The following is an 18,172-nucleotide window of genomic DNA, read 5'->3' on the forward strand; positions in this document are numbered from 1 at the left end:
GTCGACAAGAAGTGAGCGCTGGTGACTTATGACTCTCTGCGAGGCATAGAAAAGCTGTCGATAAGGTCATAAATCTTGTTGTATCTACGTTTTTCCCTCTCCGATGCTGTCGGACGAGCGGTGTGCTTAAAAAAAACTTCACAGGCTCACTCACTGCACGCACGTCCCGGTGTGGAGCTACTCTGATTGGAAACAAAGCATCGGCATCGAGTCCCGCATTATTCTCCTCCTGTCTCGTCTCCCTCCATTCTTCTGGAGCCGAACTCTGGGAATTATCAAATTCAAAAGGAAAGGACCAAATTGACCAACGACGACTCCCTTGTCATCATGGATCTCTCGAGTTGCCGAGTGGGACTACTTCCTCATTATCAATTCATACCGATTGACGGGACTCGTCTTTTAGTGGCAAACACCTCCTACCCAGCCTCGCTCGAGCTACTTCGCATGAACTCTTTCTGTGACGAGCACCTTGCGGGGTCGCGTGAGAGTTCGAATGGAGGCCAGATCGATCGCGCGAATCAATGATTTGGATCCACAGAAATTTTCCACCCGCGACGCGAATCAATGATTTGAATTCACAGAAACTTTTCACCCTGGAATCCTCGGGAATATACCCGAATCCCCGGCATTCTCAGCCGTTCTGGCACCCGGGAGGGCTCCTCCTGGCTCCCTTTTCCCCTCCCGGGACGCGCTCCGAGTCAGGCGCGACTGCGCCTAAAGTTCCCCGACTTGCCCTCTCTGGCCTCGTCTCTTTCCCCCTCTCTCTCTCTCATTTGCATAGCGAGTCTGAGCATTTTCAGCCATGATAATCCCGAAGTCCGCTCATGTAAGATCTTACATAGCCACGCAAACTTTGAGCCGCAGTCCTACTGCTCCTACGGCTCGCATTGCTACAATCGTTTGGACAAGAGTCACCGTGGAACCCTTTGGAAGGCACGCAACGTGGAACTCTTGCGAGACCTAGGGAACTTTCGCCACCGGCAGAGATAGGCCCGGAGACGATCCTACCGCCTTCGAGAAAAGTCTAAGCCAGCGTCAGTGTCTCCGTGGGCATGAACGACTGGCCGATTCAGCCCAGATTGCGCAAAAGCCGACAGCCGACGTCGCGGCTCATTGGCGGAGCCGGCCAACATTTTGGCGAATGGAAAAAAAGGAGAGACTTTCGTTCCTCGGAAGACGCTGCACGACACGGAGGGAAGACGACGCAGTCACTGAGCCGGCGAACGACACATACATTCTCATGGAAATCCGCCGATGTCGACGTGAGGCCATCAGCGAAATGGTCTCACACAGAGCCGTCCTCGATCGATTGATCAATCCCTGAAAGGTTTCTGCGATTCCCCGGGAACCGAGGGCCGGCGACTAACTCGCTGGTGCTCACAGAATGATCGCCTTGATAGCACCTGTTCGGGTTCGAGAGGAATATGCCTTTGTTCTCCCGGAGACGGAGGCCAGTCCGGACGGCGACACGAATTGCCCTTGTGCCTATGCGGTCCCAGTCCGGAGTTTACTCAGATGCGCTGTGAGGTTGTTCATGCAAGGCTGCGATTGCTTTTCTGCTCCTCGCATCAGGGAAGAGCGCCTTCCCTCACTTTCCGACTACACTTTTCCGTCCGCTTCTTCGGTCAAATAGATCGAGCAGGTCGATAGTCGACATGGCCTGATTCGGAACAAGAATACATTTATTGGACCTCCGTTAGGCTCTTTCCATATTCCAGCGGGTTCCATATTGGCGAGAGCTCTACCGGAGGAGGATCTTATGATTCAATCAAGTAATTACCGAAAGGAAAACAATCGAATTTCCAACCGATGTGCAGCGGAGTTCGAGGACTTGCGTTTTTATTTCTCCTTCCCACAGAAAATTTCACCATTTTCCCCCATCCTTCTTCTTCTTGTCGTCTCCGCCGAACGGATTCTTCTTCTTTTCTCCTCCGCTCGCGAGTGCCGGGGACAGAAGTCCTAGGAGGACTAATAGCAGGATCAACGTGATGGACTTCATGACGCTCGATCGGTGCGCTCGCACACGGAGCCCGTTATATAGCAGAAGTTTCTGTTGTTTATGGGAGCGGTCACGGCAGCTCGGAATCGTCCGATCGCGGGCTGATGAGAAACCACCCACAGCGTCGGAAACCGCCCAAGTGACGTGACGACCAGAGAGAGTTGAATGATAAACAGATGACGAAATCTCTGGAATCTCTAGTGCCGTCCCCGGGAAACCTGCTCACTGGACACGACCAGAAAGAATCCTCGGGAGCAAGCTCTAACGATCGCAGGATGATCGAGGAGGAACCGCCGTGGAAATCTTATGGAACTGAATTTGACGCGGGATCACCCCCGCGGTTGGAGCACCGTTAACATTTGTTGTCCGTACTGTCGGCAGCAAGTCTCGAGATAACCGATGGACGAGTTTCGTACATGCTAATCTTGACTGAAGGTCGTCGCTCTCAGTGCGCAGGCCGATCTCACTCGGTACCTTTTTTCCTCCAAGAACTTCGAGAAGCCTTAGAGCCTCATTGCCGAATGCCTGGCCTCAGGTACTTGGTCGGAGATCATCAGGCTCTCGGAGGCGATTTCGTGACAACCGCTCGGCCCTCGAGTCGCTCCCGTCAGGTTGTTCAACGAGATGTATTCGTGGCATCGGGAGAGGCTCGAGTCTCGACCGATCTCGAATTTTGAGGCTTCATGGCTTCCCGCAGAGAATTTTTCCACCCCGATTTATCGGAGAGTCAACGAATCAACCGTCATTTATCGAAAGACTCTGAATGGCTTCTCTCAAAATAATCTCGTCGTCGCTCGAATAGACGGGGCGCGGAATCTCCTCAAGAAGTTCAGATCTGAATCGAACTATGCTGAAGTCATTGAAAACATCTTTGTATTGAAAAATGTTCTCGACTGGGACCTGTTGGAGAGGGCAGGGATGAAAGAGGTGACATGGATATCGTATGACGAAAATTCGAACAACACTATACTCGATGAGGCAACTTAAATTCTCTCCGCAACGGCTTTGAGCACTTTTCCGAGGAGCTTACCTCGTCATAGAGAGCTTCTATCCCTTTCAAAGCAGCGAGTTCTCCGTTTTTGATTCTGTTCTGGAAATCGAACTGATCGAACATGGCCGAAAACGAGTTCCCAAAAATGGTGACGGAGGTCAGATGCTTCCTGGGGAAAAAACGATTCATCGGAAAATCAGAATTGAGTGGGACAGAAGAAGAAGAGCGAGACGTAGAACGAAAATGAAAAAGAAATTCAGTTGAGTCTTTAGGCGGAAGTTCTGTGAGTCGTCGATGGATTCCATTCCCCGGATTCTGAGCAGCTTGGGATTGAGACCCGCAAAATCAGTGTCAACTTCAATTGGGAATTGCCATGCAAAAGCTCCCGAAGATTCCCAGATCGTAAGATTCGTCTGTATACTCTCTGTAAGAACGAAAGGAGCTCTCGGCTCTCACCTGTTGGCATAGACCACGCTGTTGAAAAGCGGTTTACCGCAGTGAGGCATGTAGAATAACGAGTCGCTAAAAATCAGGAAACCCTCATCATTTTCGGGGGGAATTTCACAGCCCATCTCAGAGAGCAGTTTCCGTTCGCCGCGGTTGAAAAGTGGATCATAAACCACGGTGCGTTCAGTCTTCAGTTCCTCTTTCAGGAGCATCATGAGAGCAGTCTGCCAACGAGCCGTGAGGTTGTCGCTGAACTGTTGGAGCGAGAAAAAAATCGTTGGTGTTCGAGATTAGCACAGCCCTCCGTCTCTAGATCCACACATGGAGATCAGCTGCCAAATGCCTCCGAAGTCCGTATGAGATAATCAGGACTTTGATCACCTGTCCAAGGCCCAGGCAGACGATATTGGGGACGGACTCGACTCTGAGCGCTTTTTTCAGCGTTTCCCAGTATTCAGAGCAAGACAAGTCCCTCTTTGCGCTATCCAATCTGTCCCGAACATGGGCCTCATCGATATCCGAGACACTTCTGGTATTGCCTGCAATGCCGATGACTCTCTTATGCCGCTCAATTCCCGATTGCGTTGTTCAATGCTGACGGGTTTCAGGGATGAGAAACTCACCTGCTGGACCATTCCGTGTCTTGCGACCCATTCGCTTCGATCTGACAGGGATGAATCCGTCAGCCATGAGGAAACCTGAAAGAAGGGGGAATGGTCAGAAAACTGGGAAATGCGCGATTGTCACCTGAGACGGGCGCGAGACCAGGGAGCTTCAGGATGCATAAGGAATGATGCGCTCACACACGGAGAGCTTGTCCCGCAGACCTTCTGCTCACTCAAGAGCCCGGAGCACAAGGATCGACGAGCGTTCAATGGAATGGATAGATCAAAATCAGGACGGAAAGGTATCATGATAAATTCCTCTCGATGAACAACACCGAATCTGCAGTCCAGGTAACATGTGGTTTTATTCTCAGAGAGTTATGGCTCCAATCCGAGCCGCACTTTGATACTACACAAGAGATTCAACTGGAGAGCGTAATTATTTCAGGACAGCGGAAGTTATCGCAGTCGGGCCCGAAGAAAACTCTCGAACCAGTGCTGCGCCTCTTAGAACACAGTACTTCTGGGGTCGGCTCATGCTAAGAACTATCTGAGATCCCGAGAATCTACAACCGAATGAGCCCCTGGAACATCAGGAAGCTTTGGAAGGCACATCCTCACTTGAGACAGTCGCTCTGGATAACCGGGAGCACGAAAAAATGCAGAGAGAAAAATAAAAGCTTCACTTTGAAGAAACAGCGCCATTCGCGGACGCACAGTCAACCCGCGTGGAAACGTGACAAAGAACGATAGGAAGTTAAATTAGCTCTCGAGAGCGCAGAGCGAGGCGGGGCCAGATGGAGGGCAGAGTTGAGATAAATTCCTTGGTAAAGATCACAAAATAATACTGAGGAACGTAATCGCTCGAACCGATCGATGCCACTCCAATAGATCCAAAGTAAATAGAAGGTGAAGGCCGAAGAAAATATCCGGACCGATTTCCCTTGATACTTCTTTCCGAAAGCCGACCCCATCGGGATCGGCGCTCGCCATCACAGTTTGTGGAAGTCTCGGAGGGAAACTTGAACACGGGTCGTTGTTTCGAGAACAGATTATTTCCGGAGCCAGAGGTCTCCCTTCTGAATTCGAAGCTGGATTGTGGAACCTTTGCGGTGATCTGAGCTCAGAACTCCAGTACTTGGAACGGGAATCTCTCCGGACATCTTCTTAGCGTTTGTTGATGAACATCCAGGCGAGTCCTGCGCCACAGCAGATAGCTCCGATCGTGAGCAGGGTCGTAGGTACTCGTCTGGTCTCGGGGGCCAGATTCGGTGCAGAGACAGCGGACTTCATGCCATCGGGAGAATCTGGGCTCTTGGCTTCGTTGAGAGTCTCACAACTCGAAGCTCTCATATCACTATAGCGGGAGCTGCTTTTTGGCATTACCGTGAAACGATGACCCCTTGACCCAGAGAATACGGGCGCGAAGGCGCTCTGAGGGAAGCGTCCGAACGGAAAAGTCTCCTCTTGTATCGAGTTTAGATGTTTCCGCAGTATACTCGAGGCCGGAGCCTTCTTCGCCAATTTATGGAGACTGTATCCTATCACGAGTATCTGCTCAAGTTTGTCTTCGTTTTCTTTGAGCAATTTCTCAATTGACTCGAAATCGGGCAACGGCGCGTAGACCAGTGTGATTCCCGGCGCACGCACAGAATCCTTCATGACGATTTCGTCGGGAAGTTTATCTTTGGCATGCAGGAAGGCGTGACTCCGGAGACTTTCTTTCTCGAGCTCGATGAGCCCCGGGTCGAGGTAAATTCTGGAAGGTTGACAGATTAGAAGGAGTGGACGAGCCCGGATTTGGCGGAGCGGTCAATGTTGTCAAATAGGACTTGGAGTTTCACGAAATGTACAGACAGCGCAATAATGAGAAACTCACCGTCTTCTAGGAACTGTAATTTCGAGCAGGACTTCCATCATGGCTGCCCGCCAAAGAGACGGTGAATGCCGAGAGAATCTTCCCAGAGGTAATACCACGAAACTCTCAACTCCGCCCTTTACAAATTCTTTCAATGTAGCCGTGATCAAGCTGTTGTTGACCAGCTCCGTTCGCAATTCATAGATCTTGGCGCCGACCAATTTCGAAGCGGTCTCGAGATCACTGCTATCGCTCCGGATCGGTTTCTCCCTCGGGGAATTTCTATTGATATCTCGGGTTGCTCGTTTCACGACGCTTTCTTTGGGGGTGCTAGTCTTCCGCAGCTCGGTAGATTTCACGGGTGTCTTCGGCGCGGTCGCGGTAACAGTGCCGGAGGGTTTCTTCTCCGGACGACGATTTCCAACATCGATCTTCTCTGTTTTTGACTTGACGGAGGTCGCCGATGACTTCCGCTCTTGAGTTGCAGGTCGCAGCATATCGAGTTTTTCATTGCGTCCTGGAGTAGACGCACCGTTCAGTTTCGAGCGCGGAGTCGCTGTTTTGCCATTGGCAGCGGTAGGCACCGGAGACTTCCGCATCATTCGAGGACTACCCGGCGTCGAGCCCTGACTCTTCGTGCTGACGTTCGACAATTGACGTCCAGCGCGAGGCTTTCCTGTCGATCCTGTCGATCGGAGACTGCTTGTGGATACGTCCATTGTGGTACAGCGAGGTCACAGGGTTAAATGTTTAATCTGTGGCTAGGGTTCGACAGGAGGCTGAGATGAAATACGATTCGAGCAGAGCAGGGAACAGCGTCGTGGTCCTGTCGTCACTGAGCGATGTGACACTTCGTCAGGGAAATGCTTCGGTCGTGCACATGTACCGCAGAAAACGGTGTTTTCGGCTGAAGCAGACGACCCCTCGAGGTTCCGCGCCATCTAGCGTGGGCTCGTGAGTTTGCGACTCACTTGATCAGCTGATCGCGGAACCCGGAACTCGCGAGGAGTGAAATCAAAATAGATATGGGAATCACTGGGCTACGGATGATCTGATTTGGTATCTGACAGGTCTCACATGCAAACGCGGATAACAACGGGAACCGATCGGACCATTCGCCAGACCGGGCTACGGACTAACGGGGGTTAAATCTCCTCGGCCTACTCACAGCTGTCAGGTTAATCACTTGATGCAAATCGGCGATCCTGATCCCATTCGATTCGAAATGGGTCCTTACACTCAGTAAATCGGATAAAGTTCGCTTATGCTCGGAGAAACGTGCGGCACACAGGTACACGGAATCGTGGAGGGGAGCGATCGCTGATTTTCGGGAACACAACACCACGTCGTCTGCTCCCACAAGCGCCAAAGCTGCGGAGACCGTTCCGCGCACTTCCACCGACCGTAGACGAGTGGAACAATCTGCGCAACAGCTTCCGGACTTCCCGGGTTCTATGGGAAACATCGAAGTATCGGAGAGCGCTTGCTTCCGAAGTAGCAGTGAGAATCGGAACTCGGAGTCCGAGTGACAGCGATTCATGCAGTTTGATTGTGTATTGAATGATAGGCCGGTTCCCTCGAACGGGCGGAATGGGCCAGTTCCGTTCAGGCTCAATCAAGAGGGTCTCACGGGATTTTCCTCGAAAATTTTTATTCCGGAGTCATCTAAGCGAAACTCACGTGGGAACCCTCTGCCAGGGCTGAATAACAGTAACTCTAACAAGCTATCTTATCCTAGTAGCACACGTACAAAACTTGTAATTTGTAAATATACTGGAAGATATCCGCAGCCCTGGCTGATACCACCGCCGATATCAGGCGTCCCTCTCGCGTATCGGATACAAAAGCACACAACAGAGAGTAGACCTGCGTCACCAGCCTCAGATTCGCACTCTTTTGGCTGAATTTCCCTGATGAAATTTCTCTTCGCTGTTGACGTCTCAAAGCGCAATCGTTCACGGTAACAGATGGTTTGAAGCCATAAGAGTTAGTCCTATCAATCTCAGGTTTCCTAATTCGATGACAATCTCAGGGCTCTAAGTCTCAATTCAATCTCAGACTTGCTGAGGGCAGCTGGTCACGAAACCGTTTATGCCTTTTTTCACTCGGGGAAAGCTGCGTTCAAAACTTTGAGCGCCACCTCGAATCCCATGAAACAAGCGGCATTCGCGGGGAACGCTCTCAACATGACGGGTGTGCATCCTTTGTAGAAAGCGGCGGGGCCTTCGTTTCTCATCGTCTCCTTGAAAACGTCGCGAATTCCATTGTATTTTCCTTCGGGAGCGGTTTGCAGCCGACTCTTCAGCACATCAGGCGGGATAGCGACGAGCCAATTGAATATACCAGCCATTCCTCCCGCAAACAAGGTTTTTCCCACGGAAAGATCGGTCCGGCTCCCGCCCTCCGGGGTCAAGACCCTCTGAAGCCACTCGTAGGTCATGAAGTACATTCCTGAGGCCGGAACGTCTCGCATGAGCGTGGCACAGGTTCCTTTGTAGATGCTACGGATTCCACCGGTTTTGTACAATTGTTTCGCGCAGTCGATTGGTCCCGCGTAGTTCGTACTTGTAGAGGCTCCTGCTTGTTGGACTTGGAGAAGGCACTTGATACGCTCGCCGGGCGCCATGATCGCCGTTGTGAAAACCCCCGAAAGCATTCCAGCGAGAAAAAGTTGATGATAACGGAGCTCTTCATCGGGGTGCGTTTGCTGAATTTTCTTGCCGATACCGAAACCGAGGAAACACACCGCGTACATTGGAGTGACTCCCATGAGCGGCGCCGCCATTCCTTTATAGAGTCCTGTGAAACCTGCATAATAACAACTAGAATGAGGGAATGCAACCCTGGCAGGAAGTCCCTGAATGAATTAGGTAGGTTCGGAATCGAAATCGTCGTAGTAGGTGATCCGCGGCGAGCTTACCCTCTCTGGTGACGGTTTTTCTGGCGCAGTCGAATGTACCCGCGTACAGGGGAGCTTGACCAAGAGCGGGTTTAGGCATAGTTTGGAGTCGTACTTTGATTGTGTCCAGCGGATGTCCAGTGGCGACGAGGCATATGCCGCCGAAACCTCCCGCGAGGAATTCCTTGATGGGTGACACCTTCCGCGAGGTTTTCGCCTTCGTTTCCTCGGCCATCCTGATTCAATTTGTATCACGAACTACCGATCTGCAAGAGGCTCTCTTGTCAAAAAAATGAATGCTCAACTCTCTCACGGATACGTGTAATATAAGGATCAGTCGATGTGCCGTGGGATCGTTATTAATCCGGAGCTCGGAATCGATATCTCCATTGTTCTGCAATTACCTACATAGGCGGAAGCTGGCATCATTCCGAAAGCCGTGGCATCCCTTCCACGACTTGAATGCCGCTGACACCTAATCTCACGCGGAAGCAAAGATGCTTGTCATCTCACTCGGAATCAACATTTGGATTTCCGAGAGGAAGAACGGATCGAAGCGGGACGAGTAAGGAAACACTGGCACCGTTTATTATCCGAGGAATCAAACCGGCAACAAAAGTGATCAGTGACTGTTGATCCCAGTCATGGGGACAGCTCGCACCATGTCAATCTGTAGATTTCGGAGGCATTTCCGAATACATGTACATATATCGGCGACACATGCCGGTCTCTCCGAAAATCGAACGCTGCATGTCAAAGGAACGAGTATGGGATCGTAACGAATGCTCTCTTGGACGGGCGTTCCCAGCCCACGCTCATCAAACCGGGGGAAAATTTTCGCGCACGCTCTTCTGAGTGATGACTCGCCCCCCAGATTTTGCGGGCGCGATTGCGAGTTGCGCCGACTGGCTCCTGAAGCGGTAGAGTCGAAAAAGTACCGGTGTTGCTGGTTGCAGAGAAGACCGTCACGATAGTCACCAAAGGAACTGTCTGTAACTTACCTTAATTATCGAACAAGAAGGAGGCCCCTTGTCTCCTGCTGCTCTCTGTTAGAGACTACCAAGTCGTCTCTCACTCACAATAGTTCGGCTCTGCTCATCGAGGAAACAACCTTGGCCGTGAGTGCATCCATTCTGTTTGTGGACGTTCTGTGGCTCGGCGATTGGTCGCGTTGGCAGCGCGCTTATTCAAACTCTGCGCTGGCCCGTTGGTACGGCATCATCTCTCCCCGACTATTTCCGTCTCGTACAACACAGCGACGTCGGCTTTAGGCCGACTCTTCGAGTGAGCTCAAAAAACTCCAGTTCGAAGCTCTAGTCGAGTGAATTCATGACCATTGCGCTCATGTTGGCAGGAATCGGAGCTGGTGGAAAATTTTCCCCTGGAGATATCTCCAAGAGCTCGTATCGCTCGATAATAAGCTTCCGGGGAGTGTTCCACCGATTCTGGGATCGATGTGGTCTGTCTTCTTGATCGGAGAAAGTTCGTCCACGACTACCGTTTTGTGAATCTCCTGGCTGACGATCAGTGTATCGCTCCTTCGATTATTACCCTTCCGCGGCCTCGCAGAACACATGCGAAATCAATAAAATCAAGCTCCGCTCGACCCAGCGATTATTGTCCCTAGTTCGACTTCCACTGTCGAATAAGTCCTATGATATGTGATGTCTGATGTGGACTCAGCTGGCAACGAGGATCCAAGGTGCACGGGTCAAAAATAAGACGAGGGAGGGAGATGATGGAATCGGAATCTCGGAACCCCTAGGATGATACGGAGAAACATGTGTGTATGAAGAACACTGCATGGATTGGAAACGATAACGAAATCGTGGAGTAATTGGTCATTGTAATCATCTAGTAAATAGTGTTCACGTAGACAACTCCATGGAGATTGGCGATTTTGAGCTCCCCAGTGGAAAGAGTTCTCGAGAACCTGAATCAGTGAGCTATATCAGGAGAGAATCTCCGATGCGATCCTCGGGATCTCTGTCTGTTGGACGTTATCATATGATTATTTCCATGCTCCACTCCCTACTACGAAACGTTGCAGCATGAACTTGCGAACAGCGAACCCTGGAGTTCGAGTTCCGCATTTCGCCGTGAGTATGACCTATGGAAGGAGAAGGTGATCGAGCCGACTCCGATTGGGCCCAAAAGCGGAAGTCATGGGTACATGGAATCAGCGCCGACTAATGTCATTGACTGGGAAGGGACGTCTCCTCGAGATGCATTCGGCTCTTCTGATTCAAGGAGAGCTCCATCCGAGCCCCCCCACGAATCCAGGGTACTGCCTGAGCAGAGAGTGCGCGCTGTCAGGGGGGGTTCACCGAGCGAAATCACGCAGGGTGAGTGTTCGAGAACCGCTCCTGCTTGAATATATCAACAAACTTTCTGCCCTCCGGATGTGGATGTAGAACTTCCAATTTCCCGGAATTATTGGTTTCAACCATAACACAGCAGCTGTTCGCTGAGTACTTGCGCATCACACGATCATCACTTACCCCCATTTGGATTACATCACGCGAGAATGTTCGAGGAGAGATCAGCGTCTTCGTGTAGAATCAGCTTTGGTATCACTGGCCAGTCGGCATCTCTCTCTGGGGGCATCATCACTATGATAATTCAGCGGAATAATTTAGAAAAAATGAGTTGAGACAAATAATCTAGAAGCGGAGGGGAAAACCATTTGAACAGTGATGATCAGGGCAAAGCCCGCTGTCCAACGGGGAGCTCTGGTCAATCGCTCCAGAGTTTCCATGAAAGAAGGACTAATAGACCATTCTGCAATCAGTGGAGGGAGGATCCCCGAAATGCGGATCTCCGAGCTCGGAAGCGTTCGCTGGAACTCCGGAGCCGCCGCCGTCCCAGAAGGAGTCCAATAATGCGAGGAAATCCCGAGATTCCTCGAACGAGGTTCTCGAGATTATCAGGGCGAGTGAACAAACGCTTGAGAAAAGCTTCCGAACAGTCAGAAAGAGAAGAAAGTCCAAATCCAGCAGGACCGATCAGAAACTCACGGAGTCTCATTCAAGTAGGAATATATTGAGCATTCGATCGGAGGGACAGTCCGCTAGACCGAGAAAACCTTTGTGCGTTGAAGGCGCGCACCTTAGGCATTCGGAGAGGTCATTGAAATTGCCGTGTGACAGAGCACGCATCAGTGTGAACGACGCCTCGAACAGTAATTTACCTTCACCGAACCCGAATCCCATACCGGTCCCGGGGATTTTTCAATCGTCAGCCATGCAACACGGTTCATTCCACGACACGTGTTTTCAGAAATGGAAGGACGTTGCCATTGTGCTCCTAGTCCTAGCGAATGTTGTCCTGAGCCTGGTCGTTCGGTCTCTGCTGAATAATAAGTGAGGAAGGCATAAACTTCGAATGTTGATGAGTACCTGGACGTGTTGATCAAGCTCCGGATTCCGCCTATTATTTCTTATCCGAATTCGCCTCGTTTTCATTTGATGAGAATTCTAGCGGAGCGTGAAACTTCTGTCCCGAAGCTTTGGATTTCATTCTTGAGTCCTCGCGATTCCGCGATAGGGCGACAGATGACACAGATTGTGTCACATTTGGGGCGAAAATACATTGTTGTGCTTTCGCCGGGAATGTTTCGGAAGCGCATTCACTTTCTCTCAGACACGCTCACAGACAAACAGATTCGCTAATTAACGCACACAGCGAAAGCCACGCCACGCTGCCGAAGCCGTAGCCCACCGTCAGGGTGAGTGGCGTTTGAACCACTGAACGGAAGGACGGACGGATGGACGGACCGACTGACTGACCACCCGCAGACGGTGACAGTCACACAAGCAGAAAGCGAACGAATGAAATTCTGGCCGCATTGAGAAATTCAATTAGAACATGAAGTCGCTCCCGGAAAAAGTCAGAAAACTTTCGTCGTGAATCCGTCACAGCATATGCACAAGACCGAGAGGAAAATTGAAAAGATGGCATAGCTCGAGTAGGAGCGACCGCGTGGTCGCTGAGTGGAACGAGAGCGACGGAGTCTTGTAGCAAACCGTGTTTGCGACGAGTTTGTACCTATTATTAATCCGAGTGAAGATGTCTCTCATTGCACCGGTTAAATTATTCGCGGGTTCATCGGCTCAGGATTGTCGATCGATCACTACTAGTTCAGGATTCGCCGCCAGTCCACAATATTTGGGAATGATCGCAAAAACCTAGCTTCTCCAGACGAACGATCCGCCGCCGAACGGGAGCAGGTTGTGATTCTCAAGAGTGTAGCCCGGAATCACTAGAACAACTTCCTGTGTGAGTCACAAATAGCCCCGACGTGACCGGCGACAATTTGCAATTAAATGCCGGAACGAGGAATCCAATAGCAGCAATCGTTCCAGAGTGGAGCTTGCGATCCGAAGCCGGATCCTATCGATTATCTCATTGAAGCAGAGCTTCCTGGAACTATTCCATGCAAAGTGGAATTCTCTCGTGCATCCCTTGCGAGTCTGGAATTCTTGGTATCCCGGGAACGGAGATTTTTTCGGTTGATGCTTTCCGATCACCAGATCACTCGCTTCTTTGATGTGAGACCGAGGAGAATTTCCACGCAAGCGGAGGTCCATTCGCACCGTCACGACTTCCCTTGCAGTGGTAATTCTCGGAGGTATATCCTGCGACATTTTGATTCCAGGGAGTCCGCCTCTCTCAGCTAGCGCCTTGAGCGGAAGCCAGAGAGTTCGAATTGATCCTATCGAACTCAATGAATTCTTGTGATTCCTCGGCTCCTTCCGTAGAGAGGCGGCTTGATGCGATCTCGGGCGGAGAGATCTGGTGCAATGGCGGGGTATACTCAAGACCGAAACGGCACAGATTCATTTCAAGCAATGTCTTCCGCTGTGAGACCGACTAATTGTAGGCTCAGAGGGGACTTGCCCTAATCGAGGTCTTTCGCTGAATGCCGGTTAAATTTCTTGAGTATCCCGTCTTTCTCCTCGATAGGAGTTTATCTTCCATCAGCAGTCGCAGCATTGCAGAACATTTAAAATTTGATTTTTCTGATTCGGAAAAAAGAAGATAAAAGCCAATGCGGTGATCCGTCTCAATGATCGCTGGTCGATCACTGCAATAGATGCGGCTCACGAAATGCTCTTTTTTCCCAGACCAGCCGTCCGAAGTCTCTACTCTGCTGTTTCAGCGATGTTCTGTATTTCAGCAGAAAACAGTTCCGGAGAAACAATCCTACACTAAGCAAACACTCCAGATCGGTGGCTTGAGGTAAAACTGATCGTTTCCCACAAGAAGACGACGGCATCGCACGGGGAGGCTTAGCAATCTGAAGAGTCCTGCAACATAGTCTCCTCGGTATGCTGCTGTCCTCGATCGGCAGATTCCAGGAATTCATTCTCGTCATGTCTGACAGAGCGAAAATTGAACGTCTGCTCCTCGGATAATCGCTGGAGCTTATATGACATCGCTCCGGAATCAGTGATTTGCCCCATCGGAGTCGAGAGCGATTTTCTCTTGCTGTGACGCGGTGGTCGACTCGATTCGCTCTTGATTTGCTCAATACCAGAGCGTCTCGCTCAACGGTATGACCGAGAGATGTATTGCGGAGGAATTGTAATTTTCCAGAAAGGCCTCGCCCCGATGATGCCGCTGTTCCCCTTCTCCAACTCTCCGTGGCCCCCAAGGGAGGATTTCATTCGGATAGTCTATGAGCATAATTTCATTTTTATCACCCGCCTGTTTGCTCATTTCTCTGGAATAGTTTTTCCCCATGTTTTTCGGGACTGTCGAGCGACTGTCCGAAAGAGCAGCGCCGGAGTATCCAGAAAGTCGTCCGGGGTTTCCGCCCCTTTTCACGGGGCAACACAATAGATGTCGAGACGGAGGAAAAGTACCGTTTCTATGATGAGGTGTCGCCAGAAGAAGTCTTCAGTGCCTCGACCATTGAACGGGTCTGCGCGGCCGCTCTGCCACGGGGCGTCCCGTTCGTCCATCCGTCCGTCGGAAGAGCAGGTCGTTCTCTCACGCGGAACGAACCTCAAAAGCGGATGGACAGCGGCCGCTCGTGCCATTTCGGAATCGCTCGCCTCCAGTTGGGCCGCTCTGTCAAATCACCGGCCGGCTACCACTCACTTGGTTAAAGCGGTGAATCAAACACTACAAAGTTTCTTCGTGAACAAGCAACATCGATTAGTTAGTGTGTTCTGTTTCGTTCGAGTCGACGGTGCGCTGGGAAATGTTGGGCGCTCGACTTCTAGTCACGTTGTTGAGCGGGGCCACTTTGGTGGCGGTTTTCGCATCAGGTGACACTTCGGATGACCCTGCTCTTAAGAGGACGAAACGTGGCGGAGGATACGAATATGTTGGTGAGTGATACCGAGGTTCCCACGGGAGAATGGTAAGCGTGTCGCTTTCCCAGGTTTCCCCCTTCGGGAAAATTCCTCGCTCATCGACAGTCCCATCCCGAGTCTTCGGGCGAGAGATCTTTTTCAAAACTGAATTCAGGAGAATCATTCTGAGCTTAGCCGAGCGGCTTAAATCCGCCGGAGCCCCGCCGCAATCCCTAGAAAACTCCATCGAATTATCAAAGAAATCCTTAGGCCGATCAATCACAAATTGCGGTGGAAAGACTTCTCGAATCCCAAACGGATTCTTGAATCCGACCTCGAACGTCTTCAGCGAATATGCTCGTTCTTATCGTCATCAGGAGAGGTTCCAGCACTGAATTATTTCCAGAAAAGATCTTACCAAATTTCATAATTTGTTCCGGGATGAATCGGGCGTCGCCCGTGCATTGACGATCAATCGAATTAGGAATCCGATTGAATTTTCCGTCCGGAAGGATATTTGTGCATCTGGACGATTGAGGCTATCCATGAGGACTAACTTCTCTGAATCCAAGGAGGGAAGACTCTCAGCAGCAGAAGGAGTTCTAGATGGGGATCCAAGCTTCAGTAACGAGTGAGGTCCTCCAATCTTTTTGAGTGCGACCTATTACAAGTTGCCAGCCTCCCTTATGTGATGGTTCGGAAACAGGTCATTGCGTGATTGGACCCATGAAGCTCAGAGAAAACTCGCTCGCGGGATTCGGAAAGCTTCGGAAAATCCAGATCTAGAATATTCGCGACGTGTTCCCTTCAGAAATACCGGAAAGTGTGCTAGTAAGCGTTCGGTCGACACTCGGAATGCCGTACGGGCTAGAGATGAGCGTAGATCGCTCATCATTTTCGCGAATTCCACTCCGAGGAAGAGCTTTGCCAATCTGGGTGTTCTGCATATGTGAGCCTCACATTTTGATTGACTGGGCTTCCTCATGAGTCCGAGCGAGCGATTGGGGCTATACTTTCGGCTCCCAGGAATCTCCTGATACTAACACCACCAACGCTCAAAGATTCTCCCGGAGAAAATGAACGCTCGACCAGACCTACCCAGAGCTCCCAGATCCCCCTTCTCTTTGACGGGCTCCTCAACGGAACGCCGAATCACTGAGTCATCCTTGAAACCCCAACATCTGTTAGCAGAATAAGTATGTATCTTAATATTATTATGTAAAAATAAGCCCATATCTTGGGCCTATTTTCCTACAGATTATGTGCCTTCATCGTACGAGCCGAAGTCATCGCATTATTCCCAAGAGAGTAATTACGGGAGCTACGGGAAGCACTATCATCATCACCACCACAGTCACAAATACCATTGCAAGCACTGCCACAAGAAACATCACGATAAGAAGTCCAGTGAGTCTGCCTGAATGATAGAGGAAGTTCGAATACCAATCTTGCCTGAATAGTCCAGCGACCTTCCTGATCGTACCATTGATATTACTTAATCGATATTCTGAGACTTCAAGATCCATTCTGGACTTAGACACAATTTAACTCTCGGGTACTTTCACAGTCAGCCTTCACGGCCTCCTGGCCCTCTTAGCACCTCTAGCTTTGCTGCCTCTGCTCACGGGGGCGATCGCTCCAATTTCAATGGCACCTCTAGTGGTCCCCGCTATGACCCAGGTGATCGCAGGAACGGCGGCAGCGACTGCGGGTCGACGGAGACGGCGCAGCGCAACGCAGGGCTCCGCCGAATCAATTCACGAATATCTGAAGAAGGTTAATCCTAGTGGAGAATACAACGACGAGGTAATGGCTCAGTACCTCAAATGCAGCGGGATGCTCGACTCGAAGAATCATTGTCTCGATCGGTTGACTTGTCAGTACACGGCGGGCACGTTGAACAGCCTCGAAAAAGAGGTCGCGTCACTGTGAGTATTCGACAAGTGCTTTGTCCGGTTCGATATCGGGAGCATAAACGCAGAGTTGATTTCCAGAGTTTTGACACCTGAGCATTGAATCCAGCTGCTCATGGGCATTCTGCCCGATTATAATTCTGATGGATTCTTACAGGATAATCTACACCATCGTGAAGAACAAGTACATCCCGGAGAGCTTCAAGGACCAGATGAAGAAAGCAGCCGCTTTCGGTCGCCAGAGTCCGCTGAGATGCTACGCTTTCCGGTGCGATAATAAGAAGGATGTCTTCTCATCCTTTTGAGTGACAACCCGAGTTCACTAGCGGATATTCAGCTCATTCTAACATCATCTTCACTGACGTCGCTTCATCAACACCGACATCGCCTCGAGCGTAGAGAAATCATCGAGCATCTCAGCTGCTCGATGTCGCCAGCGCAGCATAACTGTTTCCTACTGTTGACGAACAGTGCATAATTTGCAGTCAGATCTCTATCCTACGTTTTTTCCCTTCTGTTCCATTGTAAGTTATTGCGTTATGTACATACATCACATCCATAGAGAGATTGTTATTTATTCTGTCTCTTCGTTCATGAGAGTTTCCCCGGTTGTTCCTCCCGGGTTTTTTTTTCGAAAGTTCCGCGGAGTAGGTACAAACAGACATTCACAGCATGGTGTTGAACGAGAGGAAAATTGAATGTCAGCCCAAATAAAACGATTCACTTCTAAAACGAAGCCAGGCCATCGAGGTACGCGGAAGTTTGCTGGAAATTTTCTAATGCCACAGGAGATTCTTGCAGAGAGAAGGATGCGATTCAATCGAGACAAATAAAAGATCGCTACCCCCTTCGTCATGGTGGTTGTTCCCGGAGGTGTAATTTAATTTGGAGTGCCAACTATTCTCTCCTCCCGGTGTATTCTCCGCAAGGGATACCTTTTCGTTAAAAACCTCACATGATGATTTATTTCCATGAAGATCGGGTTTCTCCTATCAAGCCTCGTCTCTTATACCGCTCCGGATCGAGCAGCGTCAATATCAACTTCTAGTATCGACTACCACCGAGGAAACATTAATTTGTTCATCGGGGAATCGCCGCGTCGAAGATTACTAGGTATGTTCAATCAAATCTCAAATTCTAGAGCGACGCTGAAATAAT

General features: G+C 50.4%; 3 protein-coding genes across 3 annotated transcripts; 1 reads left to right on the forward strand and 2 right to left on the reverse strand.

The window, feature by feature from the left end:
- Positions 1–2,734: 2,734 nt before the first annotated feature.
- LOC100907622 (uncharacterized) lies at positions 2,735–6,725 on the reverse strand. Its single transcript, XM_018641027.2, has 7 exons — positions 5,922–6,725; positions 5,380–5,801; positions 4,061–4,135; positions 3,819–3,976; positions 3,447–3,691; positions 3,030–3,159; positions 2,735–2,899 (listed from the first exon to the last, which is right to left on the reverse strand). The coding sequence occupies exons 1-7, from the start codon at positions 6,617–6,619 to the stop codon at positions 2,735–2,737; spliced, it is 1,893 nt and encodes a 630-aa protein (XP_018496543.2). The 5' UTR covers positions 6,620–6,725.
- Positions 6,726–7,612: 887 nt separating this feature from the next.
- On the reverse strand, positions 7,613–9,910 carry colt (carnitine/acylcarnitine carrier protein colt, mitochondrial). The gene is made up of 3 exons (XM_003747362.2): positions 9,801–9,910; positions 8,821–9,065; positions 7,613–8,708 (listed from the first exon to the last, which is right to left on the reverse strand). The coding sequence occupies exons 2-3, from the start codon at positions 9,032–9,034 to the stop codon at positions 8,002–8,004; spliced, it is 921 nt and encodes a 306-aa protein (XP_003747410.1). The 5' UTR covers positions 9,035–9,065; positions 9,801–9,910; the 3' UTR covers positions 7,613–8,001.
- A 5,097-nt stretch (positions 9,911–15,007) lies between these two features.
- On the forward strand, positions 15,008–17,319 carry LOC100907761 (uncharacterized). Its single transcript, XM_003747377.2, has 4 exons — positions 15,008–15,137; positions 16,359–16,508; positions 16,669–17,029; positions 17,172–17,319. Exons 1-4 carry the CDS (start codon positions 15,008–15,010, stop codon positions 17,317–17,319), a joined length of 789 nt encoding a protein of 262 aa, XP_003747425.2.
- Positions 17,320–18,172: the final 853 nt, after the last annotated feature.

This window comes from Galendromus occidentalis, unplaced genomic scaffold (genome assembly GCF_000255335.2).
Source record: "Galendromus occidentalis unplaced genomic scaffold, Mocc_1.1 scf7180000077517, whole genome shotgun sequence".
Classification (NCBI taxonomy): Eukaryota; Metazoa; Arthropoda; class Arachnida; order Mesostigmata; family Phytoseiidae; genus Galendromus; species Galendromus occidentalis.